The 21,050-nt window shown below is 36.1% G+C and overlaps 1 protein-coding gene across 12 annotated transcripts in view; it reads left to right on the top strand.

Moving 5' to 3' along the window:
• LOC105483597 (EYA transcriptional coactivator and phosphatase 1) overlaps window positions 1-21,050 on the top strand; it is a 336,783-nt gene that overhangs the window by 217,311 nt on the left and 98,422 nt on the right. For all 12 annotated transcript variants that reach the window (XM_071068120.1, XM_011744520.2, XM_011744523.2 and 9 more), the window contains 2 exons: window positions 15,292-15,374; window positions 15,782-15,968. In XM_071068120.1, coding sequence (XP_070924221.1) covers window positions 15,292-15,374; window positions 15,782-15,968 — 270 coding nt within the window. The remainder of the gene's footprint in view (window positions 1-15,291; window positions 15,375-15,781; window positions 15,969-21,050) is intronic.

Genomic DNA, 21,050 nt, shown 5'->3' on the forward strand with positions numbered 1-21,050 from the left:
TCCCAAGCATTTCAGATAAGGGATATTCAACCTGTAATATGACTTCCACATATTAAGCCAGATGATAATATACTATTAATTTGAAAATTAACTTGCCAAAATGATGATGGATAATGCTATATAATTAGCTGCAGAATGTATATGGCCAGATTTGGGTACTTAATTGTGATTAATATGTAGTTCTTAAATATTAAATGCAGTATGAATACTGCTTCACCATTATTCAATGATTTTGGCCACCTAGTTGTGGGAGTCTGTTGACCTTTGAGTGTCTTTTCAATACATGTTTTTTAGTATAATAATTTCTACAACGTCTAAAATTATTTTCAAAATTCCCTCAGTTCTTTTAATCCTTAATGAATAGCAGTGATTTTTTTTTGCTTATATCAATTTCATCTTATAGCTATTAAAATGTATTTGAATCCTGGATGAGAATATATTTTGGCAACATGGGAGATATTTTTGCCTAGTTTTATTTCCGGGAAATCTTTTCAACTTTTAAAATGTAAGGTATGATGACTAGTTATTCAGAGATTTAGCTGTTTGAATTTAATATCAGAATTTTACAATGATAGAAGAATTATTCTAGTAGCCCGGGGAAATATTCTAGTAGCCCCAAAAACTGAAGTGTGACGTGTATGCTTCCTTTAAGTGTTTTGCTGATTAAATAAAATTTATGATGATCACCTCTTTGGTTCTATCAAACTTAGAAAGACTGGAGTAAAGGTATAGTGAAATCTGGCTCCCTGGTTAGCAGTATGGGTTCTGGAGTAAGACTGGCTGTTAGCAGTTCTGCCTTTGCTTTCTGTGGGCCTTCAGCATGCGCCTTGACTCCTTCACATCTGTTTCCTTATCTGGAATATGGGCGTGAGATCTCCCACAATAGTGTTGTGAGATGTCATTGAGATTGTAAATCACTCTGACCAACCTATGGTACAGAGTAAGAACTCAAATGATTGTTGTCAATTTTACTGCTCTCATTGCAGTGGTGATTGGTTACTATTATTTTCATTATTATTATTATGGTCCAGCTTTCTGGAGTAGTTCCAGATTAGGTAGCATTACCTAAATGCTGCTTCTCTTCCCCCCACAACACACAAAATATAATTAAAATTTTAATATGTATAATAACATATATAACACAATATATTTTAGCCATGAAAGAGAACTTTAAGAAACCAATAACCAAATAAGCATAGCAAAAAAGGAACCAGATGTAATTAATACGCTGGCATGGAAGGAAACTTACTATCAACAAAGGTCAAGCTTTTTGTACATGATCCCCAAAAAAGTGGGGGAGAAACAAAATGAAGAAGAAAATCAGAAGAGAGGAAAAGCTGTATGGCGACAGTGGTGAATGGGGTCTTGGAAAGTGAGAGTGAGGAAGCAAGGAAGGGTCACTGGCAAAAAATAAACTCAGCTCTGCAGGGGTGGGAGAGAGTCAGTCATCAACCAAGTCCTTCTTGGTCATGAGAGGTCCTGCAGTCACATCTCTGCTTTGACTGCTAAGAATGTGTGGAGAAAGAGGTCTCCAACAGTCACTGAAGCATCAAATTGTTTAGTTCAGAAAATTAGGAAAGAAGATGGGAAGGTGATAAGCTGTGCTATGTAGAGATGGAAAACACTGGTGCCCATACAACAAAATAAAATAACAATTGACATTTATTGTTTACTTTTTATATGCCAAGGAGTAACCTAGTTATTTCCCTTGTGACATCTTATTTAATCATTACATAAATCTGAACAGTGACTTTAAAAAGATAAGAACCTGGCTGGGCGCGGTGGCCCATGCCTGTAATCCCAGCACTTTGGGAGACTGAGGCAGGTGGATCACGAGGTCTGGAAATCAAGACCATCCTCCCTAACATGGCGAAACCTCGTCTCTACTAAAAATACAAAAAATTAGCCAGGCGTGGTGGTGGGCGCCTGTAATACCAGCTACTTGGGAGGCTGAGGCAGGAGAATGGCGTGAACCTGGGAGGCAGAGCTTGCAGTGAGCCGAGATCGCGCCACTGCACTCTAGCCTGGGCAACAAAGTGAGGCTCTGTCTCAAAAACAAACAAAAACAAACAAAAAAAAAACCTGTGGCACTTTGGGAGGCCGAGGTGGGCAGATCACCCGAAGTCAGGAGTTTGAGACTAGCCTGGCCAACATGGCGAAACCCCGTCTCTACTAAAAGTACAAAAATTAGCCAGGTATAATGTCACGTGCCTGTAATCCCAGCTACTCTGGAGGCTGAGGTAAGAGAATCTTGGGACCGTGAGGTTCAGTGAGACAAGATCGTGCCACTGCACTCCAGCCTGGGCAACGGAGTGAGACTCTGTTTCCAAAAAATGAATGAATGAATGAGAACCTGAAAATGCTAAAGAATGCATAAAATTAGTAATTTAGTTTGTATAATATCAACAGTTAATCAAGAATGGTTATTCAAAACGGAGAATGACTTAGAACTGTCAAACCTTGTGGTTGTACATACACCTAAATTACAGAGTTTGCAGGAGTAGCTTTTAAAGAAAACTACAAAAAGCCAAAATGTAGTTGCTTGGTCTTTAAATTTTCTGAAGGGCAGGCTTGATCGTTAGAACTAAACCATTGCATTACGTACTTAGTTATATAACTAGTCAAACACCAACTCATGAAGCTCTAAAAAAATCTTCTTAGAAAACTCATTTCTGAGCACTGTCAGTGCTTAACACTTGGACAGCCTTTAAAGGGCAGATTTGGCAATTTATGGCCATTTTGCCACTGTCAAGCCTTGTGAACTGGGCCAGCCTTACTTGGTGCCCTCATTTGCTCCAAGTGATCCTTCTGGAATCACCCTTTCAGCTCCAACTTTCAATGCCTCTGTCCTGCCAAGCAGCCTTCTGTGAATCTGACACATGCCATTTTAAACTAATTCGTCATGCATGCTCTAACACTAAAATTCCATGAAATAAAACCTCAGTGATTGGGAAATCTGATTGTTTTCACCTTTGCCGCAAGATCACTGTAAATTCTATTCCTGCTTTAATTTTTCTTTTGTGCACCACTAAAAAATTAGAAACTTAAGTTCAGCTGAGAAAGACAAAGTGTTCTTCCTCATAAACAATTGTAGGGTTCAACCTGAGGAGGTGAAATCTTTGCTTATTCATTTTTGACGTTTTCCTGTTCCGCAGTGTTAGCTTTGGTGTTTCTGGAAGAAGTTTTGGAATGGTCTGAGGAGGTTTTTCTTCACACACCATTGACAAAGCTGATGCAGATGAGTTAGCTGAATGGGTGGGTGTGGATGGACAGAGTGTGCCTGGAGACCCTTGGGTCAGTTCTGCAAAAAATATGTTTTTACTGCTGCTTACCAATCAAAGGGCACTGGCCACAAGAGTGAAACTGGGTGTTGTGTGTGAGTTTGTGTGTGTGTGCACGCATGCATGAAAGGTAAGAAAACTGCTTAGCAGAAGCAACTTTGGCTTCTGATTGCTTTCACAGAATATCTCCCCAGTGTGTCACAAATAACCTTTATTCTCCTTTTATGTAAAAGAAACAACTAACTTGAAATCAAATCTTTAAAAATGCAAGGTCTGCACCTATCGTCACCATCCATTTAACTCCACATACAATATAGATTTATGGTTCCATCTAATACAGAAAACATTGAACTATCTTTATAATGGTGGTACCCAATCATATGAGAAAAATAAAATTTTGTTTAGCAATTTGACTGAGGTAAGAAAGTGTAGAGTTCACTTGCAGAAGATTTTCACACACCTACAAAACAAAACCATTAAAATTAAGTTGTTACTTAACTGGTTAAGCCTCAGCTCTGTGGAAAACCCAGCTTTCCATAATAGCTTAGTTCTAGTGATTCTAGACTATTAAAGGTAATGAACATCTTTAGTCATATTTTAATCTCCAGTATCTAGTATTATGTCTAAAATATACAAATGTTTGTTAGAAGTGGGGAGGTCTATGTCACAATGAATGTTAGAAATTAAGGTTCATAAAAAACTCTGATTTTCTTCATTTGGGGAAATGGATTTGGAATGTAGCATAATAAAAATTCAGTTAATTCACCATTTACAAGAGCAAAGACAAAGACATGGAATCAACCTAAATGCCCATCAGTGGTAAACTGGATAAAGAAAATGTGGTGCATATACACCATGGAAAACTATGCAACTATAAAAAAAGAATGAGGTCATGTCCTTTGCAGGAATATGGATGGAGCTGGAGGCCATTATCCTTAGCAAACTGACACAGGAACAGAAAACCAGATACTGTATATTCTCACCTATAAGTGAGAGCTAAATAATGAGAACGTATGGACATATGGAGGGGAACAGCACACACTGGGACCTGTCAGAGAGTGAAGGGTGGGAAGAAAGAGGGGATCAGGAAAAATAACTAATATGGCTTAATACCTGGGTGATGAAATAATCTGTACACCAAACCTCCATGACACAAATTTACATAACAAACCTGCAATGCACCTCTGAACTTAAAAATATATAAAACATAAATAAGACATTTCAGTTAATTTATTGTCATTGTATGTTTAATGCCATCTTTCCTTGTGTTAATACTCATAGATAGAGCTGGTTGGAGACATCACAGAATCATCACGATGGTGGTATAGAATGCCTTTCTGAGTGTTTTATTGTCCTAGAATATCAATAATGGTATAGGACACTCCCATCATCCTACACCAGGGAAGGTGTCAAGATCTGCCATGATAGATCGAAGGGTCTGCACAGATGTACATGTACTAAACCCAGAGGGCCCTGGAAACCCTGCTTTGTTTATTTTCCTTTAGGCTTTATTGCTCTCACGTAGAGAAGAAAATAACACAAATTCTCACACCCTCTTGGTATATAATGTTGTTTGTTCTGCTAAAGAGATTGGGGTTCAAACTAGTAAGGAAAGACAATAAATCAAGCAAAGGTTTGTTAAAGGGTACGTGGAAGAGACACAGCTCTACCACCATCACACCTCATGCATCCCTGCCTCATTATGAAGTGGGAATGATCTGGTAACATCACCCTTGTTTCCTTTGATCTGCCTCTCTGTAGCTTTTCAAATGTATGCCTGAACCATTTCAGTTTATTAGTCATTTAGAATCTAAAAATTGCTTAACTAAATGTGCTGTTATACTTTAAAATTTTTTTATTGTCTATAGAAAATGTATTTTTACTTTAAAAGATAGTGGTTTTAGGAAAATATACATTAAACTTAAACAATTAATCTGTGATAAAGCGTTTGAGATTTGCACTTTCTGGCATAAAGTGAAATTGAAGAATAGCTTTTGAAGCTTGCACTGATGTGTAAAATTGCCCCTTAGCTTCTTTGCCACTCTTCTCATATTTATTTTTTAGTTCTTGGTATTTTATGTTCTAGATTTTTTTTTTCTTAAATTGATTTTATAAGTAATACTTTGTTTCACTTCTTTTGGCATCTTGTATATTTCAGGTGTTAAACATTGGATAAAAATGTCTGGAAATCTAGGCACAGCAATAATTAGTGACCCATACCAGTATTGTTTTCTTCATGAGTTGTTTTTAGTTAAAATGTATAGAAATATATCAAGACAGGTAAATGTAAAGGCTTTGCAGTCTTTATAACCTGTGTTAAAAGTTCTATTTGGAAATAAAAACTATTACTGGGATAAAGGAAAACTTGGTCATTTAAAATCTATCTTCTAAGGAAGGGGAAAAAATCCTGATTTTAAATAGCCCATCTGGCCTTCGAAAGCTTTTCCCCAGGGAGCTGCACTAACTTCTCCCACATAGATCGCGCTTGATGATGGACATAGCCCATGGCAAAGAGGCCAGAGATGGAAAGCAAATGGACTTCTGTGAAAATACACGAGGGACAAACAGCATCCTGCTTGCCCAGTAAGTGCTAGAAAATGCTCTAAAACATGGCAAGTACAGACAGGCCCCAGCAGGTTCCAGCATTCTTATGTTGGCTGGGATTCTGGTTTTTAATGTGAGTCCTTGTTCTCTCTGAAGTAGACCTTTGACCTACTTGTTACTCCTTTTTTTTTTTTTTCTTGGAAAAAAAAAAAAACTTTTTGAAGTTATAGCTGGGCAGTATTATCCAAGTTAAATCATACACAAAACTTTGATTTAATATTTTAAGTAACGTTTAAATAGATTCAGGGTGTGCTCTTAACTACGAAGAGGTAGTGAAGATGTATTAAGAGAAGTTTTGAGGGATGGATTTGTTTTAAAACTAAAATTGCTTAGCATTTACAGAACTGCATGTCCCATACAGGATCTTCAAGCAAGACTGTTTCTTGTTTGTTATGGTTGACAGGGCCACCACTCTTTCTCTGTAGGAACCCAACATTGACAAGAAGAAAGCAAAGCAAAATCTTTATGACACACTGTCCCTGGGACACTTTATTTAGTTTACTTTTAAATTTACTATCCTAAAACAGTTACAATGAAGGGGTCCTTTAAAAATGGAATCATTTGATTCCAAATGTATTTGTTAAATTTCTTAGGTATGATTATTTCTGCCCTTAGTGTGTCTATGATTTTTGTGTAGCCAAAAATTAATACCACTTAATACCAATTTGCTTTCAACATTACCGATTCAGGAAATCTAAAAGGTAGATTTGGCATGACAGATTAGAAAACAGTAACCTGGCACCAGAGATAATGGTCACCTTATGCATCCTCTACTTTTTGAATGAAGATGAGGACCCTCCCTCAGCCACCTCACATGATGATGTTGAAAATAACCTCAGAAAATGGATGTGGAAAGTTTGAACTCTAAATGTACTCTAAAGCCATAGGATGTTACTGCATTCTGAATTTGAAGTTTTTCTTATGCAAGCAAGACTTGTTTTCATTAATATACCTGTGATATGCCAATCTCTGAGCTATGAGAGTGAATAGCCTCTTAGGAGGGCAGGATCTGGACCATGGGTCAGTGTTCTGTTAGGATCCTAACAGCTGGACTAACAAGGTTAACATCCTGTCGGCATGCCCCGATGGTATGTGGATGTGAAGTCCTTGTACCATCTCTGGGGTCCGGTGGTATTCATAGCTCAAATAAGTGAGATTTTATGAGGTAAAAATCCATGGATACTTAATCAACTTAAAATTTTATTTGATTTAAAGTCTGCTGGACTATTTACTGGGGATTCAAAACTATTTTGACTCCTTTCAGAAGGTGCTTACGGGTCCAGAATTTAACTTTCTTTATATAATTTAAATCTAAAGTGATTATAATCTGATTTCTAAGATAATCCTTTATACATCATGTAGCTTGAAAGAAACCAGTCAGCCGAATGTGATAGGACACACCTGTAATCCCAGCTACTCAGGATGCTGAGGCACGAGAATCGCTTGAACCTGAGAGGTGGAGGTTGCGGTGAGCCAAGATTGTGCCACTGCACTCCAGCCTGGGTGACAAAGTGAGACACTGTCTCTAAAAAATAAATAACCCTAGCAAAGTGTTCAGATAAAATCTGTTAAAAATCAGAGTCCTCCGTATAAAGTCTGAGAAATAAGCTCTATTATTATTTATTTTTTCTTTCCCTACTCACTTTTTTTAAACTGATGAAAAAATAAAGTTGAGAAACCTTCTTTTCTCTCTTAAAATCTTTTGTGAGCTTTAAAGTCATTCTTCCAAACTGTCCCCCTCCCCACCAACAAAAATCTATGGAAAGGTCCTCAGCTGTCCCCATACCTAATACTTTATGACAATCGTGTTCTTACCAAATCCTTTAGTCACTTCCCACCTGAATTGAAATTCTTAAGCAACGGTTCAGTTCTGGCTCCCACTCGAGCCTAGATGAAGCCCTTCAAAGGCATGAGTCAGACACGGTTTATCCATCTCTATGTGAGGCAGACAGGATAAATATAGCAAATGAGCTTAAGGAACTTATGGTCACAATGAAAACAAGACTAAGGGGGACTTGCTTAGTACCGGTCTAACGAAGAGGTCAATTACATGGCATCAATTAATAGTGAGATCAGGTTTCCAGAAGATAAACTCCGTACAAAGAGTAACAGGGGAAGCTTATTGAACAGGTGAGACTTGGGTGAGGGCTTGAAGGATGGAAAATGTGGAGTGAGGGAGGGAAGCATTAAGTAAGAGGAGCAAGACTGAGCAAGGTGAGTTTCCGATATAACAGTGATTGCATCCTAAAGTACCATGGTGAGCTGTGCATGGGGAGCTGTAGGCAACAGTCTGGTTAGAATATTCTTCTCCTGAGCACCCCCATCCCAGACCCCAAGTGGCATCTACAGGCCCAGATAAACATTTGTGTCCTTGCATTTGTAACGGTTCTCTAGCTTTTCCCCCACCCCCAGCAATTCAGAATCGTAACATTTCTTTGGTCTCAGTATACTAATGATTTTGTTGGATATTCAGATTCTTGCATTTTGCCATTAAAGAATGCCATTTCTTTTCCTGAGCTGTTTTTCTTAAATGATCAAGAAACTTCCATCAACCACGATCAGCCACACTCCTCACCCAACTTCCCATAACCTTTCTATTCTCTCATCTTCTTTGGAGAGTTTATTCTCCCCCTATGCCAGGAGTGAGTACACTTCTTCCCTTTTTGGGGAAGCATGTGCTTTCCTTACCAGTCTAACCAGGCAGGTGTCTTCATGTCATTTTGCTGAGCACCTCCCTAGCAGGGCTGTGGCACCTAAGTAAGTAACGCAGTGAGAGCTGTGACACCTGAGTGGTTGATGCAAGCTGATGTTCTTTGCGTCATCTTCATGAGTGTGTGGGATTTTCTAACTTTCTTCAAGGGATAGATTGATGATGCCTACTTCTTTTGGATCACAACAACCTCTAGAGTTGTACCTGTAAAGAATGCCAGTAGATGCTGTTGATGAAACTAACTTGAAAAACTGTGTGTGTGTGTGTGTGTGTGTGTTTTGTGATTAGAGATAAATTATCTTCCCACTTGGAATATACAAATAATCAACTTTAAAAAAGAGCAGTGGAAGGACAAATAATGCTGTATCTTAAGAGATGTTGTGAAGGGAAACATTTTCCAGTTTCCTGTTGTGGAAATGAGTGTCTCCCCTCCATGTCAAAAAAAAAAAATAACCATGGCTATGATTGTTCACAATCTTTTTATTATTTATTTATTTATTTTTGAGATAGAGTTTCGCTCTTGTCACCCAGGCTGGAGCGCAATGGCATGATCTCAGCTCACTGAAACTTCAGCCTCCTGGGTTCAAGCGATTCTCCTGCCTCGGCCTCCCAAGTAGCTGAGATTACACATCCGGCTACTTTTTGTATTTTTAGTAGAGACAGGGTTTCACCATATTGGCCAATAGTTATTTAACTAGGTAAGTTTTTCCTTTTAACCAGTGAGTAAGAAGGTATCCCCACTCCAACCCCAAACTCTTACCGAGAATTATTGAAGCTTCACATGAAGCAATCTCTGCCAAACTTATTGATTGAGAAATAATGGGTCATAATGGGAATTCTTTCTACTTTGAGGAATTTTCACGATATAATGTGATGTAAAACCTTTCATCATAGGATGTAGCTGCTCTATTTTATTTATCTGGAGGTGTCTTTTAAGTAAAGTCATTTGTTTCTAGAAAAGAAAATACTTCTATATTATTTTGATTAAAGAATCCCAAACTTTACAAATAATTCTGTGACTGAAAGTTGTAAGTGAAGACCCTTGTAAATCCAACAGAAACTCTCAACGGATTGATCTTAAGGGAAGAAAGTCTGTTTTGTTCTGATCATGTCTTGTCCTGTCTCTCTCTAGCATCCAGGTTCAAGCCTGGTGTATGACAGCCTTCTACACAAATGTGCCTCTTTTGCTAGGCCTGTATGCGAGTCTAGCAGCCCATACACTGAAGCTTTCTGGGGAGCATGAGCATTGCTATTTTGCCTTTGCTTTGTGGTGTTCTAAACTTCAGTGAAATCCGTCTGGTAGTGTTGGCACTGAAGTCTCTATTGAATTAGCTATCAAAGTGGAACCCCTTATTCCAGATGATCTTTAGCTCAGCTCAAGAACCAGAAATACCCCACACAGATAGGCTCTGAATGCTTGAAGAGCATGATTACTTTCTTAGTGTACGAAGAAAGGTTATACTGGTTACATATTTTTGAAACAATTACTGAAACACCTACTGAATTGGTACTAAAAATCAGACACTTACAGATGTTTGGTAAACACATGGATTTTCAGATCATACCCTAGTCCTTCTGCCTCAGTGAGACTGATTTCTGTGTTTGAAGGGAGGCCCAGGTATTTGCCTAGGTAGAACAAGCACTTGCTAATGACTCTGAGGCAATTTGTCAGGCATATTTTGGAAATGGTCATAAAAAAAAAAAGGGAAATAACTCACAGACAAAAACCTTGCCATTCTGAGATGCAATTTGCTATAGAGATTAAGAGCTTCAGCTCTGGAGCCAGGTGGCTGGGACTGAATCCCAGCTCTGCTACACTTGCTTATTACCGCAGGCAGTTTCTTCATCTGTAACATGGGATGTAACAGCATCTACCTCCTGGGGTGGTTGTGAGGAATCAGTGAGCTCTAATAGGCAAAATGCCTTATTTGGTCCTGGCTCAATGTAAGCACTCAAAATTTTTAAGTGTTATTATTTGTTTTTGTCACTTCTATTTTGCTTCAAACACTTTTTAATGTAATTATAAAATAATCCCTGTGATTATAAACTATAATAAATATAAATTATTTTAATATAATTATTTTATAAAATAATGCCTGGGAAAACTAGTGTATTTCAGAACTTCCCATTATACAATATAAACTCGAGCAAGAGGAGGCAAGAGAGCATTGTATAGACCTTAAAACCAGACAGATCTGTGTTTGTGTTTCAACCTTCATTCCTTGGAAGCTGTGTTACTGTAACCTGATCCTCTGTTTCCTTATCTGCAAAATGGGAATGATCATAGACCCTGTAGTACCAAGTTGTGTAGTATAGATGAATCATATGCGGGCGAGCCTACTTCCTAACATACAGAGTACTCAGTGGGTATTTTCTGTTTTATTGTTATTATATTTTGCACTCTGGGGATATTTGTATGTTCCAGTCTTGGAAATAGCATTTAGTCTGGAAAGTCACTTGGGTGCCATTTGGAGTACCGAACTGTGATTTACTTGGTCAGACCCTAAGTCCTATGTGAAGGCAAGTGGAGCGGCCCTAGGAACTTGATTCTGGTGGTGAAAAATTAATATTGGCTGAGCCTGATTCTCTAGTAAGTACACCTCTAGTATGGTTATTATATTTTGCATTCTGGGGATATTTGTATGGGTTAGGTGTAAATATCCAATTTTTTTATAGGAATGTCAATGTTTTTTGTTGTTATCCTGTTTTATAGGTGAAGGACTAGTTAGTTTACATATAATTAGTATTTGTTAGTTTACAGGTCAATTAGTACTTGACTTAAAATACTGATTAGTAAGTCATGTGTGTATTTATATATATATATATCACTCAAATGTAGGTACATCAGAGAGATTGATACATATATCATGGAGATGGACAGATGATAGATGGATTGATTCAGCAACCCAGGTTTAGAGAGAAAAAGAAGAGAATGGGGATTCAGGGAGGCTTTTCTGAGAAAGGGGGTTTCAAATTCTGCTGAATTGTGAAGTGCAGTCGAAGTTAACCTGGATTTGAAAGCAGGAAGTAGGAGCTGTAAGGAGTAACATTAGAAAGCCTGCATGTAGGCCGGGCGCGGTGGCTCAAGCCTGTAATCCCAGCACTTTGGGAGGCCGAGACGGGCGGATCACGAGGTCAGGAGATTGAGACCATCCTGGCTAACACGGTGAAACCCCGTCTCTACTAAAAAATACAAAAAACTAGCCGGGCGAGGTGGCAGGAGCCTGTAGTCCCAGCTACTAGGGAGGCTGAGGCAGGAGAATGGCGTAAACCCGGGAGGCAGAGCTTGCAGTGAGCTGAGATCCGGCCACTGCACTCCAGCCTGGGTGACACAGCGAGACTCCGTCTCAAAAAAAAAAAAAAAAAAGAAAGCCTGCATGTTGGTTTACTAGGATTAGGCTAGAATGTATGCCTGGGTACATTGGAGTCACAGTTGCTGGGAAAAGACCAAAGAAGTTCTAAAGATAAACTGGGTTTAGACCAGCTAAGGCCTAATACATAAACCCTAGTAAGCAGTTTGAATATTATCCTGAGGGCAACAGGGAGCCATTAGAGGTTACTTTTTTAAGCAGGGGAGTGACAAGGTCAGTCATGCACATTAGAGAGTCTACTGACTTTGCAGAAAATGGGCTGGACAGTACCCAAAGATGGGTAAAGAAACCAGTAGAGGAGGCTGTTGCAGAAGTCCCCTGCTGTGGCCTGGTCTGAGTTAGCAGCTCTGTTTGCCTAAGTCCTATGTGAAGGCAGGTGGAGTGGCCCTGCGAACTTGATTCTGGTGGTGAAAAATTAATATTGCCTGAGACTGATTCTCTAGTATGTACACCTCTCCCTAAAGTAAGATCCTTTTGGAAGTTGCATTAAGTCTCCAAAGCCACTGGGGTGCCATTAAACTCCTGTTTCGGCATACTAAATGGAATGGAATCTCAGCCTGCAGTCAGCCAGCAAATGAGTATAACTTATGTTGAATTCCAGCTAATGCACAGTCTTGGAAGTAGCATTTAGTCTGGAAAGTCACTTGGGTGCCATTTGGAGTACCGAACTGTGATTTACTTGGTCAGACCCTCGTGGCCTGTGTGTGCCAATATAGCCTCCATGGTCTTTCCTACTTCATTTCAGGGGATAACTTATGGAATGAAAACATCCATTTTAAAAATGTATTTTCTATATCTTATTCATTTTCTTGGTGGATAGGGATTATTGAGGTCAGTATTTATTGCTCAAAAAGGTGTCATTTAAATGAAAATAGCAAGTCATAACCTAAAATTGTATAGTTTAAATGAAAGTAACGGATCATAACCCAAGGTAATTTTTCCTCTTAAATGCATATAATAGCTAAAGTTTTATAAAAAAGCATTGATATCCACACCTTTATCCAAAAGTAATTTAAAATTTCTTTTACAAGGCATTTTTAAATGTTCATCCCGTGTAAGTTTGCTTTATATATAATATCAATAATAAATTGTTCACTGATATGCACATAAAGAGTGAGTCATATGCCCATAAGAGACAATGTTTTAAAAAAAACAAAACTGATAGTCTGATAAGCCCTGCGAGGTCTGAGACTATGTCTTAGTCATCCTTTTGGCCCCATGTAATTGTCACCATGAGCCTGGCATTGGATACATGTTTCCCTTGTATGTGATTACCACATGCAAATGAACATTAATATGTGAAGTCTGTCTATTGATGGCTAATTGTGTTGGCTACCAGCACTGTGAGAGCTCTCTGCCTGTCTAAGATAGGTGTTCTGGGAACTTGGAACAATTGATATTCCTGTGAAATGTGCAAATGAAGAAACCTCAAATAGAGTCTGTGTGATAACTAAATTTGACACTATTTTAGGAAACAGATTCCCTTCTTAATAAAAATAATTCTTGGCTCAAGCTTTTAAAGTTGATAGATGCTTGATAAGTAAATAGGAATTGAATTTTAGATATATAAAGAGATTAAGTCATATTTATCTAATTTGGAAAAGTAAAAAGAGGGAAAAGATACATAAATAGAGAATTTTAGAAGTGCTTGCTGCAATAAACCATAATGTGCCTAACATTTATGTGATATTGTAGAGTGTCCATTATGCTTTCCAAAACATTACCTCATCTGATCTGTTGGGAACACTGCAAAGTAGAGTTTTTGCAGATAAGGAAATTATGTTTTAGAGTGGCTAGGAGACTTGTCCAAAGTCCAAACAGCTCATAAATGATGAACTGAAAACTGTTTTCTGACTCTTAAGCCAATACTTAAATGTTCAGTAGCAAGTAAATAATTGGCATATACTACCACATTTTATACCTGAAGCCATCTGAATAGTGAGTTCACGTTGAAGAAATTCCTTCTTGAACTGCCAACACATTTATGGCCTTTACCACTCATTTGCCATAAAACTGTAACTTTTTAAAAAATGACTTTTATTTCTAATTATAGAAGCAACATAGGTTCCGAGTAGAAAACTTAAAAATGTACATTGGCTTAATGAATGCTATGTGACCATACATCAAATCCTTCAGAGACAGCATTTCCAAGAATTCTGTGCTTTTAGAAAATTTGTTATGCTTTAAAAAATATTTTAAATGAGATCATCAAAAATACTTTTTGTTATTTTAGTTTTTACTTTCACAAAATAATATGAAAATTTTTCTCATGTCATTAAACATCATTATAACACCGTTTTAACAGCTTCGTAGTATTCCATTTTCTGAATAATACCTGTTAAGGACTTGGGGCTGCTTCCCTAGGTTGTTTTTATTAGAAGCAACACTGAAGAACATCTTTGCTATCTCTTTGTATAAATCTATAATTTTTTTTTTCTTAGAGTAAATGCCTGACATAAAATTGCTGGGTTAAATGGCATACAGAATTTCTCAATCATAAGCCAAATAGCCAAACAGAAAGATTGTGCCTATGTAAATTCCCATTTTGCAGTGTATGAATGCCATTTTTTATATATTTCCCAATCCCTGATCTTCTTAAAAAATCTTTGCCAATATGATTATCAATGGTAACATATTATTGTTTTGCATAGCTTAATAACAAAAGAGTAAATCATGTGAAAGAGAGAGCTCAGCTTTGCTCTCGTGTTATATCTTACACAGTGCCTACTATTCATTGTTTAACAATGTGGACATTCAACAGAACATTATCTTGACAGCGCATGTAATAGATAAAACATTAATCATATTCCTCTTTCATCTTTGTTGTATCAAATTTATATTCATTCTTCTGTGAAATGAAATGGCTTTTTCAGTATGCCATTTTAATGACCATATAATACAAGTCTGAAAGCATTTTAAATTCTTGGAAGTAGTATCATAGTTTTTGAGCTTGCAAGAACCTTAAAGATCATCTAATCTCCCCCCATCATTTTACATTATGTGAATTTAATATAAATACATGAAAAATCTTGATGTGTTTTGTAAATTGAAAAGTTCAGTGTCTAATATTTTTACACAAATGTATAATTTTGTCCTTAGTCTATATAAGTTACTAACATCCTTGGAAATTGAAACCTCTTTGTTTTTTAATTTTGTAGTAAAAATATCAACTATGTTAAGAAAACTACATTTTGGACATGACAACGGATTCTAGTGTTGAAGATAAACCCAAATGCCAATTCTGCCTTATCTAAATGCTGTTTTCCTGGACCCATATTATTCCACATAGCCTGATGTAACCATATTTCTTTTCATTCTGTTTTAGGTAGCAGTTTTACAACATCATCAGGATTATATACAGGAAATAATTCACTCACAAATTCCTCTGGATTTAATAGTTCACAGCAGGTAATTTAAAAAGCCAGTTTAACTTCTGAAAAATATCTTTAAATACAACATGATTTTCTTATATAAATAAAGATCTGTTTATATTATAAGTGAGAGTTTTCCTAAGGCTTTTAGCAGTTTTCTTTTAAAATTCACTTTAGCAGTCTTTTGTGGTGAGTTGTTTGGTTTTCAGATTGGTTTAATTTTACCTAGTATTGCATCATAGAAGAGCAAAAATAAGAGGAATGTATATAATCTTACATAAAATTTGTTTTCAAGTCTGAGCTCTTTAGTTAATGTGTACTTATATGCCCTCCTGTGTGAATTCAGAAAAGCCTCAGAAACCCAAACATACAGTTACACTTTGATATGTAAGAGATAAGCAGCAGTATTTTGACAGACAATTCTTGTGTGGTTTGATTTCGTAGGACTATCCGTCTTACCCCAGTTTTGGCCAGGGTCAGTACGCACAGTATTATAACAGCTCACCGTATCCAGCACATTATATGACCAGCAGCAACACCAGCCCAACGACACCATCCACCAATGCCACTTACCAGCTTCAAGAACCACCATCTGGCATCACCAGCCAAGCAGTTACAGATCCCACAGCAGGTAATTATGCGAATATTATTAGTCCTGCAGGTGATATTTTCAATGGTTTTAATGCATTTTTCTACAGTCATATATTCATGCAGTGGTTGCACGATTTTGGCAGCTTTTGGCAAGGACTAAATATAAGTCAAGCAGCATGACTGTGGCATTCATTTTTATTTACTTTTTTTATTTGCTTGAAATTTTAAAATAAAGTATATAAACATCAAAAGCACATGAAATAGAGATTTTATTTGTAAATATACTCAATTTTTAAGATGTATGTCATTTTCGAGATGTGTAACTATAAATACTGAGCTATAACTATAATTCATTGGCACCACATATTGAGCATGAAACGGCAATGCCTAGAATTTAGCCTTTATCATTATTCAATATTTAATGTTTTTCATCAAAGTAATATCTTGCTGATAGTTTAAAAAACAATCAAAAGTGAGCCTCTGCTTTCCCACATGTGGCCCACTGTGAATTTCATGACGATGTGTCATGAGTGTGGGCATTTGTTATACTTCTGCACAACCCTTGCTGGTCTCTTTCAAATGCCAGCCTCTCCGTGTGGAAATCTTCCTACATGATGTCTTTGATACCTCTTCCCCTCATTGATTCTTTCTTTCTTGAACTCTAAATGGTGTCTGCTTAATTTCCTGAATTGGTCTTTACTTAACATTTCCTATACTTTTACATACTTCTCACCTCCTTGCCTTAACTTTTTAAAGATGTAATCATACCTTTCGTGGATTACAAACTAAGCTGTTATCCTCAAAGAGTCAAAGTTTTCTTCCTCTTGCCTGTTTCCAGAGCTAAAGCCCACTCTATTGCTACAAGTCAGGTTAAAATGGTCTTAACAATGAAAAAATTCCCCCTCTGATGCTTTATAATCAGTGTTCATTCTAGGTTATCCTAAATCATGAAAAAGAGTTCTGTGTCATAAATACTAATATAATTTTTGACTATAGAATTATATTTTAAATATTAATGGGTGATTACTCCCCTAAAAATCTTCCAAATTTTTCATGTTCCAGGTTTTTTCCCTTTTAAAAAAGTATTCAGACATTGCTTTATTCTAAAGTTTCATCATTCTTGTCTTTCAGTTAACTTCTCATGCTCATTATTTCTGCTGCACATTTTAACTTTAAATATTTTTGTCTTTGATAATTGTATTCCATGTGTCTTTATTTTCCAAACACTAAGTTGATATTATATTCCTCATTCAGTTTACATGTGTATATACAGTGTTCATAGAACCGAGTATACATGTCTGTCCCTTCCTTTAATTAGATTTCACATCTATATAATCATACTGAAGATAAATTTTATTGTAGAATGCATTGAATTTATTGTAGGAGTTTTTATGGAATTTTCTCTACTTACATAAACTTCATATAGGCATCATGAGGAAAGGTAATGGTTTGTCGCAACTTTAGGGAGATCTTGTCTTTTCATTTGAACCACCTGTGTCATTCAAGCTTCCTGAGAACTAAAAGGAGTTTTGAAATGAGGATCCTTATGTGAATGAGATGTAGCAAACCTCTTTTAGGGTCTAGAGAGTCATAGAATGAGAAAAGGAGACTGCAGAATAATTTTATTTAATTTATGACATTTTGGTTGTGAAGACTACATTATAAATAAACTGGTGAAGACTTAATTGTGTTTCTTAAATTAAGGTTGGTTAGAGCTTTTTTGAAAAGGCCATCTGGTTAGATATAAGTGTTTGTCTCTGAAACCAGACATTGTTCTAAGTGAGTTTTTTTCCTAAAAGGGATGCTATGTTAAAGAGTGGGGATGGTGGAGTTCAAAGCCAGGCCACATGGAAAACAATGAAAAATTCTAATTTCAAAATCTGTCCATGGTTTTAAGAGTGAATGATGTATTTTAGTTTGTATTGTAAAAGTAAAAGTGCTTAGTGTTTTAGGTACTTATTTTAATTTCATTGTCTTATGGGAAAAGAATAAGAATGAGTTGAACTGAGGAAAAAATAATACTTTTCAGATTTCTTATACATACCTCTTCCAACTAAAGCAAGTATGTCTGGATTAGCCTTTCTTGTGTTGCATAATTAGAAGTGGAAAGTTCACTGAGTTTCCGCGTTGAAAAAGAAATGGTTTTCTTAAAAAATTCAAGGAAGATCTAGTCTGGGTATTTTGTTTTCATTCTTCAATTTGTGATAAGACCACAAATTCAGCCTGTTTTTTGGCATTAACTTGTCTTTCTTAGTAGTTGTATATAAAATAATAGACTCACTATTCTTGATGAAAAGGAAGTTTTGATGGTAAAGTACATAAAACAGAAGAATTTATTAAACTAAAGGATTAGAAATGATTTATTAAAAACATTTCTGTCTTGAGGTAGAATTTTTTACATCATTAAAATAATGAATGTCTCTTTTTGTTGGAATAATTTTGTGTCTTTTTTTTTTCTTTTAGTCTATTGGGCTTAAAGTCAGTATTTTATAATACTGGAGAGTTAGACTCTAGTCATTTTCTTATCTTATGTATGACCTGGTTTCTGCCTTTCAATTTCATAATATTATACAGTAGGGTCAAATCTAGGTATATGTGTTATTTCTCTCATGCTTCATGATTTCTGTTCCTGCATTGTTGTTTGAATTGTTATGTCACAATGGACATATAAAGATAATTTTGTAAGGATTTTTCAGGGCAAACATGTAAGGACTCATTTGCGGGGTTTTTCGTGCCTTTTAAAAGTTACTTTTCTGTGATGATATGCAGTGTTACTTGTAAACATGTAATTCCTCATGAATTTTGAGTTCAAAAATTATTTTCAAGTGTTTATAATGAAATATTCAAAGCTATATTACCCTTTGGATGGATATTTTAATGCGTTAAAAATAATATAACTTGAATCTGAAAGCTTCCAAAAATTTACTCTATTTAAAACTAAAAATAGTGCCTTTACATTCCGTTTTTTAAAAATGAATTTGTTAGCTCTTTCTTCACTATCTTAATTTAAAAATTCACGTCATCTGCACAAATGTTAGAATCTGTCTACCTTGAGAAATATAGATAATTTCTAGTCACTCAATGACATTTTAATTTGTTTATTGTATTAAAAAAAACTCATGCCTACTCTTCAACTAGCCATGCCAATCACCACTTACCCCCAATTAAAGGACATCTTGGTTGCTTTGAGTTTTGGGCCATTATGAATGAAGTTGCTATAAACATTTGTGTGCAGTTTTTAAATAGATATAAGTTTTCAACTCCTGTGGGTACATACCTAGGAGTGTGATTGCTGGATCATATGGCAGCACCACGTTTAGCTTTGGAAGAAACTTCCAAATCATCTTTCAAAGTGGCTCTACCATTTTGTGTTCTCGTCAGCAATGAATGAGAGTTCCTGTTGCTCCATATTCTTGCCATAATTTGGTGGTGTCATGTTGTAGATTTTGGCCATTCTAATTGAGGAGTAGTGCTATCTTGTTGTTTTGTTTCCTAATGACATATGATGTGAAGCATCTTTTCACATGCTTATTTGCCACCTGTATGTCTTTTTTGGTGAGGTGTCTGTTCAGATATTTTGCCCACTTCTCAAACAGGTTGTTTACTTATTGTTAGGTTTTAGGAGTTCTTTGTTTATTTTGATACACATCTTTTATCAGATAGGTGTTTTGCAAATATTTTCTCCCAGTCTGTGGATTTTCTTTTCTCTTAGCAGTGTCTTTTGCAAAGAAGTTTTTAATTTTAATCATCCAGTTTATCAGTTTTTCCCTCATGGATTATGCCTTTGCTCCCGTATCTAAAAACTTATTGCCAAAACCAAGGCCATCTAGATTTTTCTCCTGTGTTACTATGTAGAAGTCTCATAATTTTGCATTTTACATTTAGGTCTCTGATACATTTTGAATTCATTTTTGTGAAAAATGTAAGGTCAAGGTCTGGATTCATTTTTGCATATGGATGTGCAGTAGTTCCAAATTAATTTTTGAAAAACCGTCTTTTCTCCATTGTGTTGCCTTTGCTGCTTTGTCAAAGATCACTTGACTGTATTTAAGTGGGGCTATTTCCGGGCTCTCTCTTCTGTTCCATTGATCCATTTGTCTATTTTTTCACCAATACCACTCTGTCTTGATTACTATAGCTTTATAGTAAGTCCTAAAGTCAGTGTCTTTCAACTTTTTTCTTCTCCTTCAGCATTGTGTTGGCTATTCTGAATCTTTTTTCTCTCCATATAATCTTTAGAATCAATTTGTCAGTATCGACAAAATAAATTTCTGAGATTTTGGCTGGAATCACATTGAATTTATAGATCAAATTGGGACAAACTGATGTCTTGACAATATTGAATCTATCCATGTGCATGGAATATCTCTCCATTTATTTATATCTTCTTTGATTTGTTTTATAGTTTTTCTCATATAAAGTTTATGTATAATTTTTAGAGTTACACCTAAGTATTTCTCTCTCTGTCTCTGTCTCTGTCTCTCTCTCTTTCCCTTTCTAGTGTTGATGGAAATAGTGGTGTGTTTTTAATTTCAAATTCCAACTGCTCATTGCTGTTATATAGAGAAGCATTTGACTTTTATCTATTATGTTATATCCCGAAATCTTCCTTATTGGTTTCAGGAGTTGTTTGGTTTTGGGGGTGAATATTTGTTGATTTTTAAAAATATTTTCTACATGGACAATCATGTTTTTTTGTGAATAAAGACAGTTGTATTTCTTCCTTCCCAATCTGTATACCTTTTATTTTCTTATTGTATCAGTAAGGACTTCTAGTACAATGTTGAACAGGAGTGGTAGAGGGGACATCTTTGCTTTGTTCCTTATCTTAGAAAGGAAACATCTAGTTTCTCACCATTAAGTATGATGTCAGCTGTAAGTTGTTTTTTGGTGTTCTTTGTCAACTTTAGGAAGCTCTCTCCTCTTTCCTAGATTACTGAGAGTTTTTTTTTTTTTTGAATGGGTATTGGACTTTGTCAAATGCTTTTTATGCATCTGATGATTTGATCATATGGTTTTTCTTCATTAGCCCATTGATGTGATGGATTACATTAATTTTCAAATGTTGAACCAGCCTTCTATATTTTGGATTAATCCTACTTGGTCATGACATACAATTTTT

Source organism: Macaca nemestrina, chromosome 8, assembly GCF_043159975.1.
Source record: "Macaca nemestrina isolate mMacNem1 chromosome 8, mMacNem.hap1, whole genome shotgun sequence".
In the NCBI taxonomy this organism is placed as follows: domain Eukaryota; kingdom Metazoa; phylum Chordata; class Mammalia; order Primates; family Cercopithecidae; genus Macaca; species Macaca nemestrina.